Consider the following 20,768-nt stretch of genomic DNA (forward strand, 5'->3'; position numbering starts at 1 on the left):
GAGCATATATCAGGACACTGTTCATTGTCCTATTGACCTGTCTCACGTAACTGATATTACCTTACCCACCTTGTCTCTTACGTGACTGAAATGGAAAAACATTTTGTAATATTTACAGAGCACTTTGCAGACGTAAATTACTATATAGATATTATAAATGTGCATCAGTATAACAGTATTATTGTAACATTATTACTCCAGTGGGAAGAGTTTAATTTCGCGTACTACTAAACAAGAAATTAAACCAGACACCGAAATATAACGAATGCATAAATAAGACCAGGTAACACATTGTTTTTAATAAGGGGGGGAGAACGGAGATTAAAATAACAATTCAAGTCACAAACAGACGTTAGTAATGTTTTGCAAATAATCAATAAATACATTTTTCTAACCTAGCGAGTCAAAGATGCATAGTTGTTTGAACACCCCATTTGTGCGCCTGGAAAGCCGCCTGCTCCGGAACTTTCCCCAGCCCTGCCTCTCTGAGCTCTGTGCTCAGATCCCATCCCTATCTAGCTGCTGTTCCCTGCAGGCAGCCCTGAAAGGCGGTACTTACTCCAGAGCTGTCAGTCACGCTGCTGCAGAAGCTGGAGTCTCCACGAGTCTAACAAGTGCATCTCTATCCCCTTCGCCTCTTCTCGTTCCCCTGAGGCAGCATGCAGCCTAAGGACCCGGGTGGGTCCTACTTCTTCTGAACGCTGTAGGGCTGGAAGTTGGGAGTGAGGGCCTGAGCTACTCAGAACGGGCAGCTCTGCTCTTTTTTTCTCCCCTTTCCTGGGGATTGCTTTTTACTCTGTTATTTAATTGGGTTACTAACTACTCACTTAATTGGGAGAGGCTGGCCAATAAAATTAAAATCAATCAATCAATCTTTGCTGCAAGAGGTCAGCCACGGCAGCCATCCATAGCCCTGATCCCCGCCATCTGTGATGCCACCCAGCGAGTGAGACACGTGGCCAAGGTATTCACAAGCGCAGACAGCATCGCTCCCTGCAGCGCACTGGGGATTGCGGCCGCCTGCCATAAACGGAAGAATTGTAGCGGTGATTGGCACGCTGCAAAGCTGTACACTTCGCCTCTGGGGAACTCCTTCCTCTTATCAGACCGATTGTTTTAAGACAAGTATCCTGCAAGCTGAGCCAGGCCTGCCACACTTGTAATGCCAGACAGTCCAAAATAAATCAGCTAATTCAATCCACTAATAATCATGCAAACAATCCATTGAACGGAGTTGGGTCCCGCGCAGTTAGTGGGGGCGCTCTCGGTCTCAAGAGCAGCAGGCTCGGGCTCCTGACCTGTTTTGCTCTGTCCCGAGATTTAAAATAAAATCTAGAGTGAAATGAATATGATCCCCCCTTCCCTTTGTGCCCACTCTGGAAGGCAGCGAAAGGCTGGGTCCAGCAGGGGATGTTCTCTGCTTGTCTCACCACGCTCCAGCTGCGAATCAGACTAGCTGGCTGATTATTTTTCCCGTCAACAATTGGAGACCTTCCTTTGAACAGATTAGATGTCATCGGATATTGACAACATATTTCACCCCTCCAGGGATGGATGCTTCAAAGTACAATGCGCAGAACATTTCTCACGAAATAGTTCATACTTGTATACAACACACCTTCGGAGAAGAAAATGACTGCCTGGCGCGCTAGGATGCCCTCCTTTCCGTCAGGCGTGGGTGGAGAGGAAGGAATTAAGATGCTTTAAGAGGTCTCCAGAACAAATGTTCTCTTTGCTCTCTCTGTTAGACCAGCAGTTTGTTTCCTGCGGTGTTTTTGTTTTTTAAAGGACAATTGCATGTTTCCGCAGCTACGCTGCGATTTGATAACTTAATAGGGGGAAAAAAAGTACATTCTGTATTCAAACAGGCAGGAAGGATCTCACGCTATTCTGCTATTCATCTCAGCAGTTAACAAAAGAGTCCCCGTAACATAGCCCGTGCATGGAATCGTTGACCATATATATTATATGCAATAGGTGAAATATTAAGATTCTCGCAGCCCGTGACATTTACGAGTTGAGAGTGGAACCTATCTGGGGGAGGAGCTATAATTCACTGCAATGAGTTCAGCAGAGCCAACAGCTCTCTGCGAGCGCTATCATCAAGACACCTAATCAGTTTTCAAGCTTGCTTCGTGCTTTCAATATTCCACCCCGGTGGAATTAATAGCTGGCGGAGATATGGAAAGGAAGCGATGGGCAGCCAGGGTCCCCAGGCGGCGGAAACCGGTGTCGCCCCGTTGATTTCAGAGGAGTTAAACTGGCGCACACCAGCTGAGAATTTAGGCAGAGTAGTCTGTAACTGACGGCTGTAAGAGTCGGAGGAGCAGAGGGTAGGTTGTGGGCACAGACCACCTGTATGGAGGCATCATAAAAAATCCCTAGCGCGCAATCCTTCCCCTTCCAGCCCCCGCCGACACCTCTACTTCCCATGGCTCATTTAATGGGGAGGGGGGGAGTCAGACAAGCCAAAATCCTTTACCAGCCCGAGACGCTATTCTCTTACAACGAGCGAACCTAGGATCCGTGGTGTTTCCATTCGCCCATTTACCTGAGACACCCTATTTCCTAAACATCATAATCAGCCCCAGACTCTTCTCTTTTAATGTGCGATTACGAGTCAGCCTCGGGGGGGGGGGGTTCTATCTGGGGTTTCCTGAATATTTTCCTCTCTCCTTATTTTGAATAACCGTTTCTGTTGCCCGAAAAGGGCTCACCCGACAGAGCAGCATCCTAACTGGTGAGCGCAACCTGTAGATAGCACCACGTGATGAGGTTGAATTTGGAGATATTCCAGGTAGCATTTCCGAAATTGTTAGACACAGATTCACACAGACAACAGAGATGGCCCGTCTGCTTTCTACAGACTCTGGGTGTGGGCCCGAACCTATCAGGCCTTACATTTAAGATAAAACAAATACCATCGTGTGTAAAGTAGCATAGTGTTACCAGCAACTGATTTTTTTTTTTTTTTTTTTTTTTTACAAAAAACTTCCACTTGCCGCACAGTGTTAAAATCATGCTGGTAAATTCGATGGAGAATTCGTGGAATCGAACATGCGTTTAGGAATCACTGAATTAATCCTCCAGATTTTTAAAAATGGGTGATTTGATACATTACAGGAGACAATTGATCTACGTCTCTCTGTTTTTGTGACGTATAGCTTTCGAACTTTCTAATGTGCTATCTAGCTGTGCGTAACTTCTCGGCAGCTTCGAGGGGCTCGTTTATATCGTTTGGTTCACGCTGTTTCACTGCGGATTTCTCTTGCTCGGCACTTCTCATAGTAAATGTCTAGAGCACTAGAGAAAAACTGTTATCAAGAGAACTTTTTTTGACGTCAATGTTAATATGAATATTTACATACTGAATTAATATTGTATTTTCAGTATATTTTACATGGTTTCGATTTTTTTGTGTTAATGTTTACCGGATACAAGAAAAAATACCATCCAGTTAAAAACTTTTAAACCTCTTCATTTCTCCTTAGAGGAAGTATGATGTGTGGCTACATGTCTAGTTAAAACGTAGTTATTTAAATACATAAATATAGGGGCAAATGGTGACACTGTTCCAGGGTGTTGAGCAGAGTAATTAAAGATCGAATTCGGTCTATAGTTTCAGCATTTTCTTAGGGACCAGATCTTTAATACTCCATTGAAGTTGAAGGGGGATCGGACATTATATGAGAGAACACACAAAATATGGCATACAGGAAATTAGTGTTGGTTTTATGTAGGCAGGCCAGATAACGATTTGCTTATTATTAAATCAAAAAAATTATAATACGCATTTTGTGCCATTTAGGGAGAATCATCGGCTTCGAAATCTTGTATATTTTAAATGTTTTGGTGGGCTTCTAAAAAGTAACATGATAGCTAGGTATCAGAGGGGTAGCCGTGTTAGTCTGGATCTGTAAAAGCAGCAAAGAATCCTGTGCATCTGAGGAAGTGGGTATTCACCCACGAAAGCTCATGCTCCAAAACGTCTGTTAGTCTATAAGGTGCCACAGGATTCTTTGCTGCTTTTACATGATAGCTAGGCTATCCACTTTCACATATTGCCACACCCACATCAAGAAACGCTGTTTCGCCTCTAATTTAAGGCATTACATCATTTAACATATTTACTGTGCAGACATATCACTTTTTACTTGCTAACAGAAGTTATACGAAAAGCAATCAGTGAAATATATATATAAATACAATGCGTGAAATATACTAAATACGGACTCACGCCTGCCCAAGATGAGGGAAGTTGGGCCAAGTAAGGATTTAAGGATTGTGCCCCCTAAATCCGTGCTACTCTGCGGGTGAGAATTTGCTAGTGAAAATGAATACCGTACTGTATCACAAACGGAAGAAATAAAGCCACAGGAATACAGTGTGTCTCTGGAACAGAGTTGTGTATCCTTTGTTTCATTATGATCTGTCAATTAACTTGTATTTGAATAGCTAACAGGAAAACGGCTTCTGCTAATACACAAACACATTACCTTACTGAAGGCAACAGGTCATAAAATACTTTATTGAAATAAAGTAAATATCTTGCATTAACTGATCATAAAATGCAGTTTTCGGATTACTTGGGGCACCACAGGATTGTAGACAGCAAGTAGGCTTAAGATAACAGTAACAATCTCCTCCTGACAAAATACAACAATCTTCCATCTCAGAGCTCCCAAACAGATACAGAGAAAGAGAAACGGCTGTGTTTTTCCTTATGTACATGGGGGGAAGAAAAAGAGGGGGAAAGGAATCAATCAAATATTAAATACAACGGAAATCAAATCGTAATAATAATCCACTAACCATTTTGTCACCCATCTTCTTCCACCTGGCATCTTCTTGTGGAACAGATCGCTGCATGGGCCTTGTCTATTTATCCTGCTCCTCATTCCACATTGTGGAAACTAGGTTTTAAAATAAAAGGGAGTGCATGAGGCCTAACAAATGCATGGCACACAAGTCTAAGGCTCACTCCACGGCTGCAGATGGTGTGTTTCTCATCGTTAATCCAGTCTTTAAAATGTTCAGGTTTCATTAGAGAAGGCACTTGATCGATGCTGTTTTGTAAGTCTTTGTGCTGTTTGGCACGCTCACGAGGCATCCTTGATTTTTTTATTTTGATTTTTTTATTCCTCCTGGTTGACTTCACAGGGCGAGTTTAGGCTTTCCGCTTGTTTCTCTGCTTCCTTGGCTCGCTCCTGCTCTGTAAGTTGCTCGCTAGTTGGGATGGAGTTTTTCTTTGGACGACCTTTAGGTTTGGTGGGAGATTCAAGGCCTCCACCTTGTAATACCTGGAAAACCGAAGGATATGCCAGAATAAAACCACGTTTAAAGGTGCCTGATACAAGGGCTTTATCCTGTTGTGAAAGCTATAGGCTGGCCTATGTTACGCTAAAAAAAATATAACGAGAATCAAAAATATATTCTATGTCCCCAGTATTTCAACACCAGGTCTGGGAGGCAGCCAGCTAAAACAGTTTACAGCTGGCTTGAATTGTGACCTGGTTTGCATTTACGGCTTTAACGGCTCTTCTCTACCTCTATAGATCACTTCCCTCAGCCCTTGGTCCTGAATATCCTGAGGGAGGGCGGGGGGCATATCCTCAAATCCCCGGAGTAGACTTGGCTATTGGTTTCTTTCCCCGTCTTCCTGTGCTCCGCTATGTTGTGACTTTGTGCAGTTGCATTTTTACAAGCCCTTCCGCTGTTCATGATAGATGCCCCTTTCTGTCATAGCCAGCGGGGCTGGGTTTGCAGGCCTCTGTCACCAACAACGTAGAAAAGGGAGAGAAGATATATCCGAACAACGAGCAAATCAGGGTACACAGAGAGATGTTACATTCGACGAGCGAACAATCTAAACCCCTTTTCCTATTCCAAGCAAGCGGCTAATGTTCCCTGATGCAATCAGATATCGGCCAGCAACCAACTCCTACAGGGGAAAAAGACCCGAGGCTTTACAGACAGACAAGTAGCACACTTACTATTTTCTTCCATTTCATTCGCCTATTTTGGTACCACGTTTTCACCTGAAGTTGACTGAGACCCAGGGACTCTGCCAGGTCTATTCTGCAAGGCGAGAGAGGACACACGTACTGCCGTCAGAAAACCACTCACTTGCCAGTCAAAACCCCACTGCTCAGATAAATCCCATACACCGCTTGGCTTCGCTCCGCTCCCCTCCCCTCCCCCATTGGTCTGTATTGTTCCTTAAGGAAGGATTCGGACTATCGGGCGTTCCTGGCGCTCTTTCCCCACCAAATACCCCCACCTAGCTTCTGTTCAGCAGATATCTGAACTGGGGGAGGGGGTAGTAACCCAAACTAACCTGGGCTGTGGGTGAGTAAATATTGAACTAATTTCCTTGGAGCTCTTTGATTCGCTGTGGGGATCACAAATGCCCCCGGGGAAGACTAGCTTCGCTTAATGGGCTGGTAACCAAGCCCGGCTAGCCCCCTGCGCTGCCGGTCCTGAGGCTGCAGAGCAGAACTGGCTCCTGGGCCCGCCCTCACCTGTCAGGCGTGGAGAGGTATTTCTGTTTCTCGAAGCGCTTCTCCAGCCCCATCAGCTGCAGCTCGGTGAACACCGTGCGGCTCCGGCGCCCTTTCTTGGCTTTGCTGCCCTGCTCCGGGGGTCCCGGCTCCAGCTTCCCCCGGAGGTGCAGCTCCAGCGGGAGGTGAGGGGATCCCGAGCCGCCCTGCAGCCCCGAACCTGCAGCCAGCAGGGCCGAACCCAGGCCGGAGCAGCTCAAGGGGGCCAGGGGAAATTTGAACACCGCCGCCTGCTCAGCCTTCAGCACCGCTGCGGAGAGAAAGACACGGTGAGAGAGGGCAGGAGCCCCTGGCACGTATCTAGCGCCCGCTTAGCTTCCCCAGGTACCAGCATGGCTGTTGACTTGTTTCAGATATGCCGTGCCCATGTCCCAAGCCACCCCAGCCAGGCCCTACTACAGCTGAGAGGCTCCGGGTACTGCCTAGGAAAAAAAGGAATAATAGGGTCAGACGGAAAAATGAAGGAAGTGTGGAGTCCCGCGGGGAAACGGGATGGAGTTTAGTGGGGGAAAATGGGTGACTTGCTGAGCTCTGTGGGTGGATCCAAAGAAACTAATACGACAAGCATTTAACCTTACCATTCAGCAAGATTTGAAGGGATGGAAGGCTCCTTTTCAAACGAGTCTAACCTTCATTCAGTGTGGGGAGAAAAATCAAGTTGGGAATATTTTATATTTCAACTGGAAAGCAATCAAACTGTAAGTTTTTCTTAACTTTCGCGTTGTATTTCTGTAGTCTTGCTGTTCACAGGTCAATACTCTTAAACTTAAGTCTATTTTTTTTAAAACGTAGCCAATATTCTTCAGCCTAGTTCTATGTATTTCTGAATGTTTGATTTTTTTCTCGTTCAGTAAATATCTTGCTGTAATATAAAAATCCCGATCCAAATAGGATCGAATTGTTATGTAAGCATATTTTTAAATTTATAAGAGCAGTTGATAATTGATAGTTTGGGCTTTACAAGTGGGTATAATTTAAAATAATTTAGTATGTAATAGTACCTAAAGGTACTATGAAGGTCTTAGTTCTTGGCCATAGAATAAATAATCGATATAATAGAATAATATAGCGTACATGGACAGGAGGTTATAGCGCTACTATATATATAATTTTAGTCCAAAGTTCCCGTATAGTTATATAGTATTTTCGTTCTTTGCGTTTTCATTCATTCTAATAAAATATTAATTTTGATAACAGTCTAGAATACTGCCACATTTTGCATGGCTTACTGTAAAACAATATGCTACAGAAAGGTTTTATTCTAATTTAAATTCACAAGCAAACTCGTCGTTAAATGTATTACTGAATCACAATCAAAACATTCAGGTCTAACCTTTCTCGATCCAAAATTTTGTAGAAACGCCTAACAAATTATTTTTGAACTGGTGATACTTCTCTGAACCACGTATTTAGTTTCAACTCTCTTATTTGATGTATAAAATCAAATTGACAAATGACCCCCTGGAAGTTTAGTTTGCTAATAGCAGGCTAAGAAACTATATAAACTTACAATTCAAGCATCCCTTCCCGAAGCCCCCCACATGCCCCTCACAAGTAGGAAGTCCTTTCCCTATTAATCTTGCGGAGGAAACAGCAAAAGACCTGGCTCAACGCATATGCAGAATTAGCTTGGAAATAATGAATAATTCATTCGGTATATTACAAAGCGTTTATGGGGGAGGGAATAAAAGGACAATATGCTGCATTCTCTAGAGCAATTTATATTAAAACACAAACCAATTATCTTTAACTGCCTCGGACAGCAAGGAAACTACAGGGACAATCAGGATTTTGTAAGAAAAATGTTTCTAAAACGCTTTTCGAACTCTCCCGGGACTGAATATAAATTGTGTTGCAGAAGCAAGAACTTTTATTACCCCAGTTTAGGAATCCGCTCATGCTCCTCCTGAAGTCAACGGGAGTTTTGCCATAATATTTTATAAACATCATTATACTTGGTTTAACATTTTAAAGGCGCATTTGAGTTCGGCAGGTCTGTGAAAATCATTCCCCCTACAGAGCAATTGTTGCTCTGATTCTTTATGCAAACAGACGGTGTTACGGGAAACAACAAACTGTGTTTTTTTGTATTTTATTCTTTTTTCTATGATAAAGAAAGGTTTGGTTCAAGGTAGCTTTGGAAGGGACAGTTTTCAAAAGGCCAGTTTTCAAATTCAGAAGCCATAGATGGTTTGCTTATTGTACCGGTAATATATTGGTAATACATAGTAATATATAATATATCAGTAATGTATCACATACGTCTAGATATATATGTTACACTCTATATATTACACTGTATATACACACACGAGTAATGTTCTATGTAGTACATTACTAATACATACACAAGTTCTATATTTGTCTCTCTGCCGTACAATACAATCATAATAACTTCCATGATCTTCGAGAGGAGTTTTCTCTAAATAGGATGGGACTCATAAGGCCCAAGCTTTCATAAGGCCCAAGCGTGTAGGCCTATGTTGAATTTAAGAAGCCAAAGAGCCTGTCTGAAATACTTACAAATCGCTTACTCACATTACTAACCCAATCGTTTATTTTAATCTGTAGTGAATTATATGAGCTTCATTCTGAAAATAATCTCGAAAAGTAATGTGAAAAAAACGTTGGGCAATTCTTTGGCGGAAAAAAGATTAGAAATGCCACATACTATTTTGAAAGGTTTTTTGTTTTGTTTTCCTGGTGTAATTACAGTGTGTAGTTTACCAGGCTAAGATTCCGTTCTGCGCAGAAGGAAACAAAAACGTTTTTCCCAACTGAAAATAATCAGATGGAATGAGAAGGAAACAGGCTGTTCCCTGTGATGAGCCCCATAAAATCAGTTATAATAGAAAAATGCAGCTCAAACACTTGGGGAAAAGGTAAAAAGAACAAAGTTTGTTTCACACCAGTTATGTATAGACTATTTAGATGTGTGAGAAACCTGCTTCTGTTGGAATCCTGTTTGGAAAAAAAATCTTGTTACTTTAAATCATCCTTCCTGGGTGTGTGTGTGAGGTATTTGTTTGGCTGTGGCCTAAACTTCTGGCATGAAACTACATAAAGTGGGATCGTCCTAGTGGCATATAAACACAGATCCGTTTGTGAAAGGCTCTATCTACCGAACTTGGCCACTGAACGGATCCCTGAATAAAGAGAGCTGCTTCGTGTTTCCACCATGACCCCAGCTCCCCTGTGCAGCGGCGCTTTGCCATCAGGCACGCTGACAAACAGCGGAAGAAAGGTCTAAACTTGTTACCGTCTGGTGACGACCCCCGCCATCCCCGGGACCTGCACTGCCCCAAGGGCCCAGCTGGTTCCCCGGGGACGGAGCTAATGAACAGGACTGTCACTCTGGGCATAGCGAGCCCCTGTCCTCCCTCCGCCCCTAGACTGGGAGCCGCTGCAGGGCTGATGAGGACTGAGGCTGCTCCCCGGCCTGTGGGGAGGGGGCGGGGGGCTAGCGAGGCCGCGGGACATACCTAGGTGGTTGTGGTAGGGTCGGGCTGAGAGCAGTGCTTGCACCCCGAACTTGAGGAGCTCTCCCGCCGGCGCCGAGACCTTGGAGTCGGGGTGATCCGTCAGGATTTCCTCGATCATAAAACTCCGGTAGCGATGCGAGCGGTGGTCAGGGAAGACTTCCGCGGGGAAATAATGCGCGGCTCCCAGGTCCAGGGGATGCTGCATCCTTCCCGCTGCGGGCCAGGCCCCAGGCCAGACCCCAGGGACGCCCCCAGCCCCTTTCCTCCGGGAGGCGCCGGCTCTCTCCGCCGCGGGCTGCACAGATCCTGCCGAACTCGCCCTAGAGCCGCCCTCCGCTTGGTGACTCTGGAAGGGCGCCCAGAGACCTGGGGCAGGCTTTGTCCATTCTCCCTCCTGGGGCTTGGCTGCCCAAGCGCGCAGTTTCCCCGCAGCCTTGGTAGCCTTTCCCCTTCGGAGGTGCTCGGGGGCCAGCGCTCGGCTTGTGCTTGCCCCGACCGCCCCCCTCTTCCTTCTCCGCTGCACCGAGTGGCTGAAGATCTCCTTAAGGAGTGAGCCCAGGCTGGAAAAGTTACAACCTCATGCTGCAGGAGGCACGTCATAGGAGAGCTCTTTCTCCGCCCCAGGACTGAAGACAGCAGCCTATTATATTCCTGACCTGAGTCTGGGACTGTCGGAGCTGGATTGGGGGGGTGGGCGTAGGGGGAGGGGAAAGAGAGGGGCGCTTAGTACCTGGAAACGAAAGGTTAAGGAAGAGCGTCTATCCTGTGCCATATAAAGCAAATTAACCAGCGATGCCCGATTTGAAGCTAAAGGTACTTCCCAGCAATTACCAGCGCCAGCCCACTCCCAACAAAAAGAGGAATGTGCCAGCAGTTTAGAAATGCTGGAGCTGTACTTACCCTCTAGGATGTGCAACGTCCTATTGGTTTTAAATGTAGTCACAGGACATTTTCCAAACGCAAAGCCTGCTCTCCTTCGTAGGTAATCTACCCGTCTAGTCGTGTACTGCCCTGCAGGTGAGACGCTTCAAAGAGCCTGTCAAATATTGTGCATTCCATGAAAAACCTCAAGGTTCACGGATGTACAATTTAACACGCGATCGCCTTGCGCAGTATTTGCCCTTCCCCGGTTCCATTCTCGGAATGTCCCAGCCCCTGTTCTCCTTTAACTCCCGCAAATATCCCGTTTGGCCCTAACCAAAGCAAGGGGGTAGGGGATAAGCTTTTGCTGCAAGCAGCAAGTCATTTACTTTCTCCTCTCTGATGCCAAGTCTGGAGAAGGAAAACACTGAAATAAGGCCAAGTGATTCCTCCTGTCCTACCGGAACCTGTCTCACAACAGCATCCTTCCAGTACCTGGAGGCTAGGAACATTATCGCACATTGTCTGAAGCCAGGGAGCAGCCACGGCCTCCTAGTCCTGCAATAAAAAAAGTCAAAAACGAAACCCAAAGGCGAACCGCAAGGTTTTCCAAGGCAGGAGAGACGAATGAAGAATAATAGCGCAGTGTGCGCAACCCAGGTGAGTTAAATCATTTGTTACCCGGATTAGCAAAATTATAATCCCTCAACCCTCTCTCTACCACGTCTGCCAAGGATTGTTTGCCATTGACACAGCAAATCTGTGGCAAGGCACGAGTCGCCAACCGAAGGGGAAATTATCCTCTGACTAACGCAGTGTCTGAGATCTCGGGAACCGCGTGCCACAAACCCAACTCCCCGGGACACTAATGAGGGTCTTTCCCATTCGATGGAGTCTGCTGTGTCTTTCGGGGAAGACAAGAAATTTCAGAACTGCGGATTCCCTAAGGAAACCAGGCGTTAAATTCACTTCCTCCAAGGTGACCTGGCTTTGCTCAAGGTCATCAGCAGGGACTGGGGAGGTGAAAGGTTCCCTTTGCCTTCTCGAACCCCAGTTGCCTTCATGGATGTAAAGAGGTTCCTCCTTCCTGCCCTAGCCCTGTTTTAAATCTGGGCCTGGCTGTGAAGTTTGGTCTCATAGACGTACTGGGAGAAAACAGCATATATATCAGCCCCTCCATTTGCCTTACATAACTCTTAGCAGCACCTACTGCGGAGAAACATGGAGAAGCCCCAGGGACTGCTCAGCTGGGCCCTCCTGTCCTAGGTAGCACTCTCTGGTGGCCCTGGCGAAGGGTCAAACCCTGCAGTCCTTATTCGGGCAAGATTCCTGCTTAGATACACGGGGGCTGTGCCTGTCCAGGACTAGGTAAGGGACTGCAGGATCAGGCCCTGGCAAGAGAAATAAAGATCGATTTTGGAATGGATGGCGAAGTTCAGGGCACGTACCGAGAGAGCTGCCCCTGACCGGGGCCTGGGTGAAGGCTTCACCAAGCTGGATGGCTTTCTCCTGATGGGGCGCGCTGGTGGCGCGGCTAACGCACAGGGGGCACTCAGGCTGGGAAGTCTACTCGTGTTCCCCGTGAGTCTGCAGGTGTGGGTTGGGTTGACGGTATTATTGCTGCCCTCAAGCTATGCAGCCAAGCTGCTTCCAAATGGCGAGTAGTTCATATTTTCATGTCTGAGGACTGCTCGATCCGTCTGCAATGGAAATCAGCGGGAAACTCCCATTGCTCGTGATCACCCCCTGAAAGAGGTCGTGGTTGGGCCTGATCCTTCCCTCATTCCCCAGGAATACAACGGAGGGCTGCGGGATCGGGCTCCAAAAGGTGAAATGGAAAGACCAAATTTACAATGGTTCCCAGACTGGCACTGGGAGTGTGTGCCCAAGTCCTGCTTCCCTTCGGAAACAAGGCTCCTGGGATGAGCTGTTATCAGACCCTGCGTAGGTAGATGGGTAGGTAGCAGGCAGAGAGAGAAACACCCACTTGAAAGGAAAGATTTATATCTGGTAATTTACGGAGTTTCAGATTTCCTTTTTCTAAAACCATTTCTGTTGAACCATAACAGAAACTCGCTGGATTCACCGCGGATCAGAGACGAACCGTGTCTATGCCAAGCCTCGGTAAACAATTTAAAGGATCTGATGGGGGAGGAGGGGAGGAATCACTGATTTTATTCGTTTATTTGTATAGCCCTTTTACAGATATTTTGCATAGAACAATGGGATTCGTTTATTTTCCAGAGACCCTATTTCATGCAGGGCAGCCTATAATTAATGAAAGATTTATACATATGATTTATGTATTTCAGGCAAGATCTATGCACCTGGGAATCAATACAGCCAAAACAGTCTATAGAAAATTTAAGCAACAACAGATTCGTGGTGCTCTAATTTTAACATGGTTTTGGAAGTCTTTTAATTTCCATTTCTCCATGAGATGAAAGGAGGCTCTTAATGTTGGTAAGATACATTATGAGCGTGCTATTTTATAAATGGAAAACCGTTATCTAGTTAAACTCCATGGGAAGAAACAAAGCGTCTTTGATCACACGCTGTGTGTTACCAATGCAAAGCTTGTAGCTAAACGCCATGCCAATTGCGGGGAATCTGTAATTCGTTTCTTTTAATTTGGGGTTTTTATTCCAAAGTTAATGGCCAATATTTTACTGGGCTTTTGTTGTCTGAGGAAACTATTACATGTGTGTTTTCATGGAGTCCTTTGCTCCAGGAAAAGCAATCTAACCTTCTTTGCTGCTCCTCGCGTGACACAAAGAGAATTGGGAGGAAAGTCGATCTCATCTCTTAGATGTGAAACTCGTAGACTAGTCTCCTTATTTATAGCGTTAGCTGAAACAATGTTGTTTTAGCACGTTTTCTCAGCCATTTCCCTGGGAATGCGTCTGTGGGAGCTGGAATGCGTTCTCGGAGCGGGTTCTGCAGCTGGAAATATTCCGGACAAACTCCCGAAGTCCTTGACCGGGCATAATTGCTACTGGACCCAATGACAGCTTTGAGTGAGGACTGCAGGATTTCTCTCTCGAGAGAGAGAGAGAGCGAGCTTGATCGTATTTTAATAAAGACCTGTACGCTGTACTCACTATCAATTGTAAGGCTAATTTCAACAGCCAAAGGCAACAGCAGTCTCGCCTCTTCATGGGTCCCACTCTGTAGTCCTCAGCAGGATAAAAACCCAATTGAAGTCCATGGGAAGTTTGCCTAGTCCAAGCCCACGCTACAAACCATTGACCAGAGTGCGTTCCCGCATGTCTGGAGCGGACAGACCGCTCGGAGACATGCGCAAGCACTGAGGGAAAGTGATTGTGAGCGAACTTTTATCACCAGAAAAGAGGGTTCTGTAGGGGCTTATACTTTTCATTGCACGGCTCTCCTATCACCATCCACACTGAATTGACCTAAGAGCTGCCGGTCCTTGCTCTCACGTAAGTTTAGGGGTTTTTTTGCCAACGACAGCAAGATCTGACCACGGATGTGGAGGCTACAGTGTAAATAGATAATTGGTTTTCTTTCTTTCTCTCTCTTTCTTAATTATCAAAGAAAATATTCCTTTACTATGAAATTCGTTATGGCACTTTGAAAATGAGGATTGTTTCCGTTTCCAGCGTTCCTGACAAGAGAGCTACATGAAGCTTGAAAAACGTCTCCGAGTGTAAAAGCATCTGCCCCTTTCCCAGCCGTCCCTTCTTAACAGCACTGTGCAAAAAGACCCTGATATTTTTAGGGCTGTGAAAAACAGGCGCAAAAGCTGGTTCACTCTGTTGAAGCTCCTTTGGTTTGCAGCGAGGATCTGACTTGTTCCTCTCAATCAAAACAGCCGTAGAAGCCATTAATTTGCATCCTAGGAAAGCTGGTAACATGTTTCAAATTAATAATTGTCCACGTCAATTTATTCTGAGTGTTGTTCTTGGCATTATTACAGGGAGGCTTATTTCCTGGACATAATTAGAGCGGTTCGAACTGATAAGGATCCCCTCTCCCTCCTCCAGTAACACTGTCTAAGAATGCCTGGCTTTTAAATGGAACAAAATTCACACTGAGATAAAGAGGGAACAAAAGAAAGCGAATTGCCCCCAAACCGGACAAAATAGGATGCAAATTAACCAGCCAGCTGACCCGGGTCGTTCTTTATTTCCGTGAGGGCAGGTTTCACCGAGGAGGGGAAAGGGGCTGATAAAAGCCAACGGAAGGCGTCCATCGGAGAAGAGAATCGTTCCCAGGGATGGACGTAGGAGCTAGTTTTAAACAATTAAAAGACGTTTAAACAAGTGAATACAATTAGAAATGGTTTGTTTCCCTTTACATAGAAAGGAAACGCGCAAGGATGGACATCTGCCTACGGGACAGGTAAGCTCTCTCATTTCCCCCTCGCCTGGCTGAAGTGGTTCTGGTTTGCTCGCAGGGTGAGTTTCTTTCCTACAGCCCCCGACCCCTCAAAGAAAAAGAGAAGCAGATTGAATAATGAGGTCGATTTCAATGTGAAAATTCAAAGCCGTTGCAAGGGAACGATTTAGCAGCATACCACCCACCTTCTAAGCAGGCACTTTCATACGGGCTTCAAGCTATTTATCCCTCTCCCTTCCGACACCAGGGAAAATAATCAATTCAGGGGGTTACCAAAGTTTGGGATATTTCATGGCAGCAAGAAAGAGTAGCAGCCCCCCCACACACCTCTTTAAGTGTATTATTGCACTGGAAGACGGCTTGCTCGTTTTTCTCCCTTCATCTAAGATTTGGTCAATTTATTTTTAAATTTAAATATCACACATCTGATCTGGAGACCCCAAACAGCGAGGGGCAGCAGGGGATTTTCAGAGGGAAAAGAACCGATCTGGAGCCGCCTGATGCTCTTGGGGTCAGTTTTATCCCCGATTTTGAAGAGGTAGCAGAAGGAGGTTCCAGGGAGAAACCTGTTGGCCGAGGGTCACCGCAACAGTAGCCTGGAGAAACAAAGGCAGCGGGCCCCCAGGCTTGCGCCCCCCCAGGCTGCGCCCCTTCCGAACCCCCTCTTCTGGCCTGTGAGGGGAGCGCAGGATCGAGTCTGGGGGTGATGCTCCCTGGTCCAAGGGCGAAGAACGGACCCTCAAGCTCCCTGGGGAATCGATGTCTGAGAAAAACGTTCCCCACTCGCCACCTGCCCCTTGTCGAGTTAATGCCTGGCGCTGTCCGAAGGATTTGCAGGAGATGCTGATGCCAGTTCGGGCCATTCCTGCTGGTTTTACAGATCCTCGAACGAGCTCAGGATCTCCCTTCCCTCCTGCCGGATGGGGTGGGGGGGGGGGGGATCCAGAGATGACATCTGCCCTTTGACTCTCTCCAAACTGCCTCCCAATGACAGTTCCTAATGAAATGGCCCCCTTTGAACAAAAGGTAGCAATTTTCAGCCTTCCTAAAAATACTTTGCAGATGCAAACCAGAGCTCCAGCCCGGACAGCACACGCTCCCCAGACTATTCCCGGGGAAGTCGTTTAGTGGCAAAACTACTTTTAAGTCTTTATTTTAATTACATGATGAGCCTGCATAACCATCCGAAAAGCTAATTATGGGAAACTCGCTGAACTCGTGTCTATTCCAGTTTAGCTCGGCCGGGTATTGAAGGAGTTTGATTGCTATTAAAAGGAGGAGGAATCTTGTACAAATGCACAGTCCCCGCAGAAAGGGAAATTCTTCTAATGCTTCTGATGAGACACAAATGTAGTTCATGGGTTGCTTTTTATAATTTCGATCTCTTCTGAAAAGCAGGACCTTGCGCCCAACAAAAGAATTCTATTCCTTTTTTGACAGTTATATGTTTGTGTGTATATATAACAATATATCTATCCGTGTTTGTATCTCTCTCTCCATATATATGTATCTGTGCATATGTAGATATAACTATATGTATGCATATCTATTATGCACACACACAGGATATGTTTATCTATCATATACAAATTTTATATATAGAATGTAAATTGGAATACCAAACTTTTGAAGGGCTCAGTGTTTAATTTCAATAGAGCTTCATCAATTTACACCCGCTGAGGATCTGGTTGTGTACACATAACTGCCTTTCCCCCTGAGACACAATCCTCTTGTTATCAAAGAGGGTCCTGAGAGAAGCAGCAAGAAGGAATGTTTTGTATTTAGTTGTTCTCCCTGGTTATATTTTTCCATTTAAATATTGATTCTTGTCATTTGGAGTTTGATTTAATTGCCAGATGGTTACTGAAGCAACCCCTAAGTCGGCTGTATTTCAGAATAAAATGATTTCACCATTAAATACTTTTTTCTATGTAATGTAAGGGACCCACCATGCACTTATGGGAAAAAAGGGAAACAGCCCTGACAGCAATAAAGACCATATGCAATGCAAGTGGTTCAATTTAGTCTGCACTATGCAGGAGACTGTGAAGTGTTTAAATGTGTTAGCTGAATTTTGTAAGCTGAAAAAAGAGAAGACTTACAAGCAAAAAAAAGAAGGAAAAACAAATTTGATTTTTGGACAAACTCTGTCCAATAAACCATTTAGCTGATGGAAACTAAAACAAATCTTTCCATTTCATGACTTAACTGAACTTCCTAACCAGATGTGTAGCACACACTTTGTGAGTCCACACACACACACAGGTACAGTAATGGATCAATGAAATTGCACCAGTATAAATGAGGGCAGAACTGAGCCCTGGGTCTTTAAAATGCTAAGGAATACGTGCAAGATTTTCAAGTTATTCCAGCGCTGCAAAAAAACTGTGTCACAAGATTCAGCTCTCTGTTTATGTTCCCTTGCATGCTGTAGCACTGAGGTAAATATGTAAGGGCTTGATTTGATCGTGGGCTGCGCTGCGATACATCTTGTAATGTTAACTAGGAACCTAGCATAAGCATTTAGTATCTAGATAACTACTCTAGTTGCTGACTTTACAGATACAGAGGCCTGGTCTACACCTAAAACTTAGGTTGACCTACCTAGGTCACTCAGGGCTATGAAAAATTTTATGCCCTGTGTAACACAGTTAGATTGACCTAGCCCCCCCACAGTAGACACAGCTAGGATGACAGAAAAATTCTTCCGTCAACCAAGCCACTGCCTCTTAGAGAGGTGGAATAAATCCTTTCATCAATGTAGGAAGCATCTACACTACAGCGCCAGAGCTGTGTTGCTGGAATGTATGTCTACACTACGAGATGCACATCAAGATACCTAAGACTTCAAATGATATTTGATGCAAATTTCAAATATATTAGTGGAGGATTAGAGAGAGAGACGTCAGAAAACCCTTTAAGATATAATTTAGGCCCATCTTCCTGCTTTCCCAGCATGCCATGCCACCCCCTCATTCTACACAAACTAGGTGTTTCTTGAATTCATTTATATTCTTTACTTCCATTGACTCCCTAGGTAACCTGTTCCATATGTTTACTACCATTTGTGTGAAGCAGTTCTGCCTAGATTCTCTATTTTCTCCTAGTTTCTGAATTTTAAAATTGTCTCTTGATTTTTGAAACTCAAACCAGTCTGGAAAACATGTCTATCAACTTCACTAAGCCCTTACATAATTCTTATATCTTCTGTTAGGTTACTTTAACTTACTCAAATATTGCTCTGTTAATGCCTTTCTCTGTAAGTGTGGCAATGGAGCACTGTGAATTATGCACCCAGTCCTACTCACATTACTTACAACAGCCATTGAGGTCAACGGGACCAGATACATGATTCTGGTCTAGTGGATAGAGCACTGGGCAGGAACTCAGAAAGCCTGCATTCTATTCATGGCTCTGTTGTGTGACCTTGGACAAGTCACTCCACCTCTTAGTGCCCTTGTTTGCCCTCCAATCACTTGTCTGTCTTATCTGTTTAGGTTGTAAACCTCCTTGGGCAGAAACAGTCTTTATTTTGTGTGTGTAAACAGTGCTTAGTGCAATGGGGCCCTAATCTTGGGGCCTTTATATCCTAATGTAATAATAAAATACTGAGGGATCTCTGTGCCTGTTTCCCCTCATACTCTTTGTCTGTCTTCTCTGTTGAGACTGTAATCCCTAAGGGTATGTCTTCACTACCAGCCAGATTGGTGGGCAGCGATCGATCCAGCAGGGATTCACTTATTGTGTCTAGTCCAGACACAATAAATCGATCCTCGAGCACTCTCCCATCGACTCCCTTGTACTCCAGTGCCACAAGAGGCGCAGGCAGAGTGGATGCGGGAACAGTAGCAGTCGACTCACCGTAGCGAAAACACCATGGTAAGTAGATCTAAGTATGTCAACTTCAGCTACGATATTCACGTAGCTGAAGCTGCATAACTTAGATCGATCCCCTCCCCCCCAGCGTAGACCAGGCCTCAGGCTGACTCTTAACTATGGCTCGGTCTATATTACAAGCACTGCAGCAGCACAGGTACAGCTATGCCGCTGTAGCACTGTAGTGTAGACACTTGCTACAGTGACTGAAGGAGTTTTTCAGTCCACCCCTTCAAGAGGCTGCAGCTAGGTCGACAGAAGAATTGTTCCATTGACTTAACTGTGTCTAGCTTAGGTCAGCTTAATTATGTCTCTCAGGGGAATGAATTTTTCACACCCCTGAGTGCCATAGCTAGGTCAACTTACATTTTAGGTATAGGCCAGGCCTCTGTGTTTGTACACTGCCTAGCACAATGGGGCTATCATGGTATAATTCCCTACTCTGAACTTTAGTGTCCAAAAGATGGAGTACCTGCATGAATTCCTCTAAGCTTAATTACCAGCTTAGAACCTGTAGCGCTGCCACCAACCAGGAATTCCAGTGCCTGGTACACTCTGGTCCCCCCAAGACCTTGCCTGGGGAACCCCAAGACCCAGACCCTCTGGATCTTAACACAAGGAAAGTAAACCCTTTCCCCCACCGTTGCCTCTCTCAGGCTTCCCCTCCCTGGGTTACCCTGGAAGATCACTGTGATTCAAACTCCTTGAATCTTAAAACAGAGAGGAAAATGCACCTTCCCCCCTCCTTCTTTCTCCCCCTCCCAGACTCTCCCTGAGAGAGACAGTAATCCTAACACAGAGAGAAATTAACCTTTCTCCCCACCAATTCCCTGGCGAATCCAGACCCCGTCCCCTGGGGTCTCACCAGAATAAAAAACAATCAGGTTCTTACACAAGAAAAGCTTTTAATTAAAGAAAAAACAGTAAAAATTATCTTTGTAAATTTAAGATGGAATAGGTTAGAGTCTTTCAGCTATAGACACTGGGAATACCCTCCCAGCCTAAGTATACAAGTACAAATTAAAATCCTTTCAGCAAAATACAAATTTGAACTCCTTCCAGCCAAATACACATTTGCAAATAAAGAAAACAAACATAAGCCTAACTCACTTTATCACCTAGTACTTACTATTTTGAATTTATAAGAACCTGTATCAGGGAGATTGGAGAGAAACCTGGTTGCACGTCTGATCACTCTCAGATCCCAAAGAGAACAACCACCAAAAACTAACAGCACACACAAAGCCTTCCCTCCCTCAAGATTTGAAAGTATCCTGTCCCCTGATTGGTCCTCTGGTCAGGTGACAGCCAGGCTCACTGAACTTGTTAACCCTTTACAGTCAAAAGAGACATGAAGTACTCCTGTTCTATTAACCCTTAACTATCTGTTTATGACAGGGGCCCTGATCTTGGCTGGGGCTTCTAGCTGCTACTGTAATAGAGGAATACTATGGTAATGTCTGAGTAAGGTGAGAAGGATTTGGCCCCATATCCTTAGCAGAGTAAAATCAGCATGATGCTGTTTAAACAAATCCCGGCATACTTAAGTTAGTTCATTCACCACAACAAATCGCCTGCTATTTTCTTTTTTCCTGCTTCCCCTTTTTATTTAAAATCAAAAAGTCTG

The 20,768-nt window shown here is 45.1% G+C and overlaps 1 protein-coding gene across 1 annotated transcript; it reads right to left on the reverse strand.

Annotated features, from left to right (window-relative positions):
* Positions 1-4,524: 4,524 nt before the first annotated feature.
* On the reverse strand, positions 4,525-10,571 carry BARX1 (BARX homeobox 1). The gene is made up of 4 exons (XM_050957912.1): positions 10,043-10,571; positions 6,522-6,810; positions 5,994-6,078; positions 4,525-5,300 (listed from the first exon to the last, which is right to left on the reverse strand). The coding sequence occupies exons 1-4, from the start codon at positions 10,245-10,247 to the stop codon at positions 5,136-5,138; spliced, it is 744 nt and encodes a 247-aa protein (XP_050813869.1). The 5' UTR covers positions 10,248-10,571; the 3' UTR covers positions 4,525-5,135.
* Between the last annotated feature and the right edge of the window lie 10,197 nt (positions 10,572-20,768).

The sequence above is a fragment of the Gopherus flavomarginatus genome, chromosome 6 (assembly GCF_025201925.1).
Source record: "Gopherus flavomarginatus isolate rGopFla2 chromosome 6, rGopFla2.mat.asm, whole genome shotgun sequence".
NCBI classification, from domain to species: Eukaryota; Metazoa; Chordata; order Testudines; family Testudinidae; genus Gopherus; species Gopherus flavomarginatus.

Excerpts from the sequence above, each read along its gene's own strand:
- BARX1 (XM_050957912.1), bottom strand. The coding sequence starts at position 10,247 with ATGCAGCATCCCCTGGACCTGGGAGCCGCGCATTATTTCCCCGCGGAA. Across the intron at positions 6,811-10,042 it reads ACCCTACCACAACCACCTAG|CGGTGCTGAAGGCTGAGCAG; the intron begins GTATGTCCCGCG and ends TTCTCTCCGCAG. Across the intron at positions 6,079-6,521 it reads TACCTCTCCACGCCTGACAG|AATAGACCTGGCAGAGTCCC; the intron begins GTGAGGGCGGGC and ends CTCGCCTTGCAG.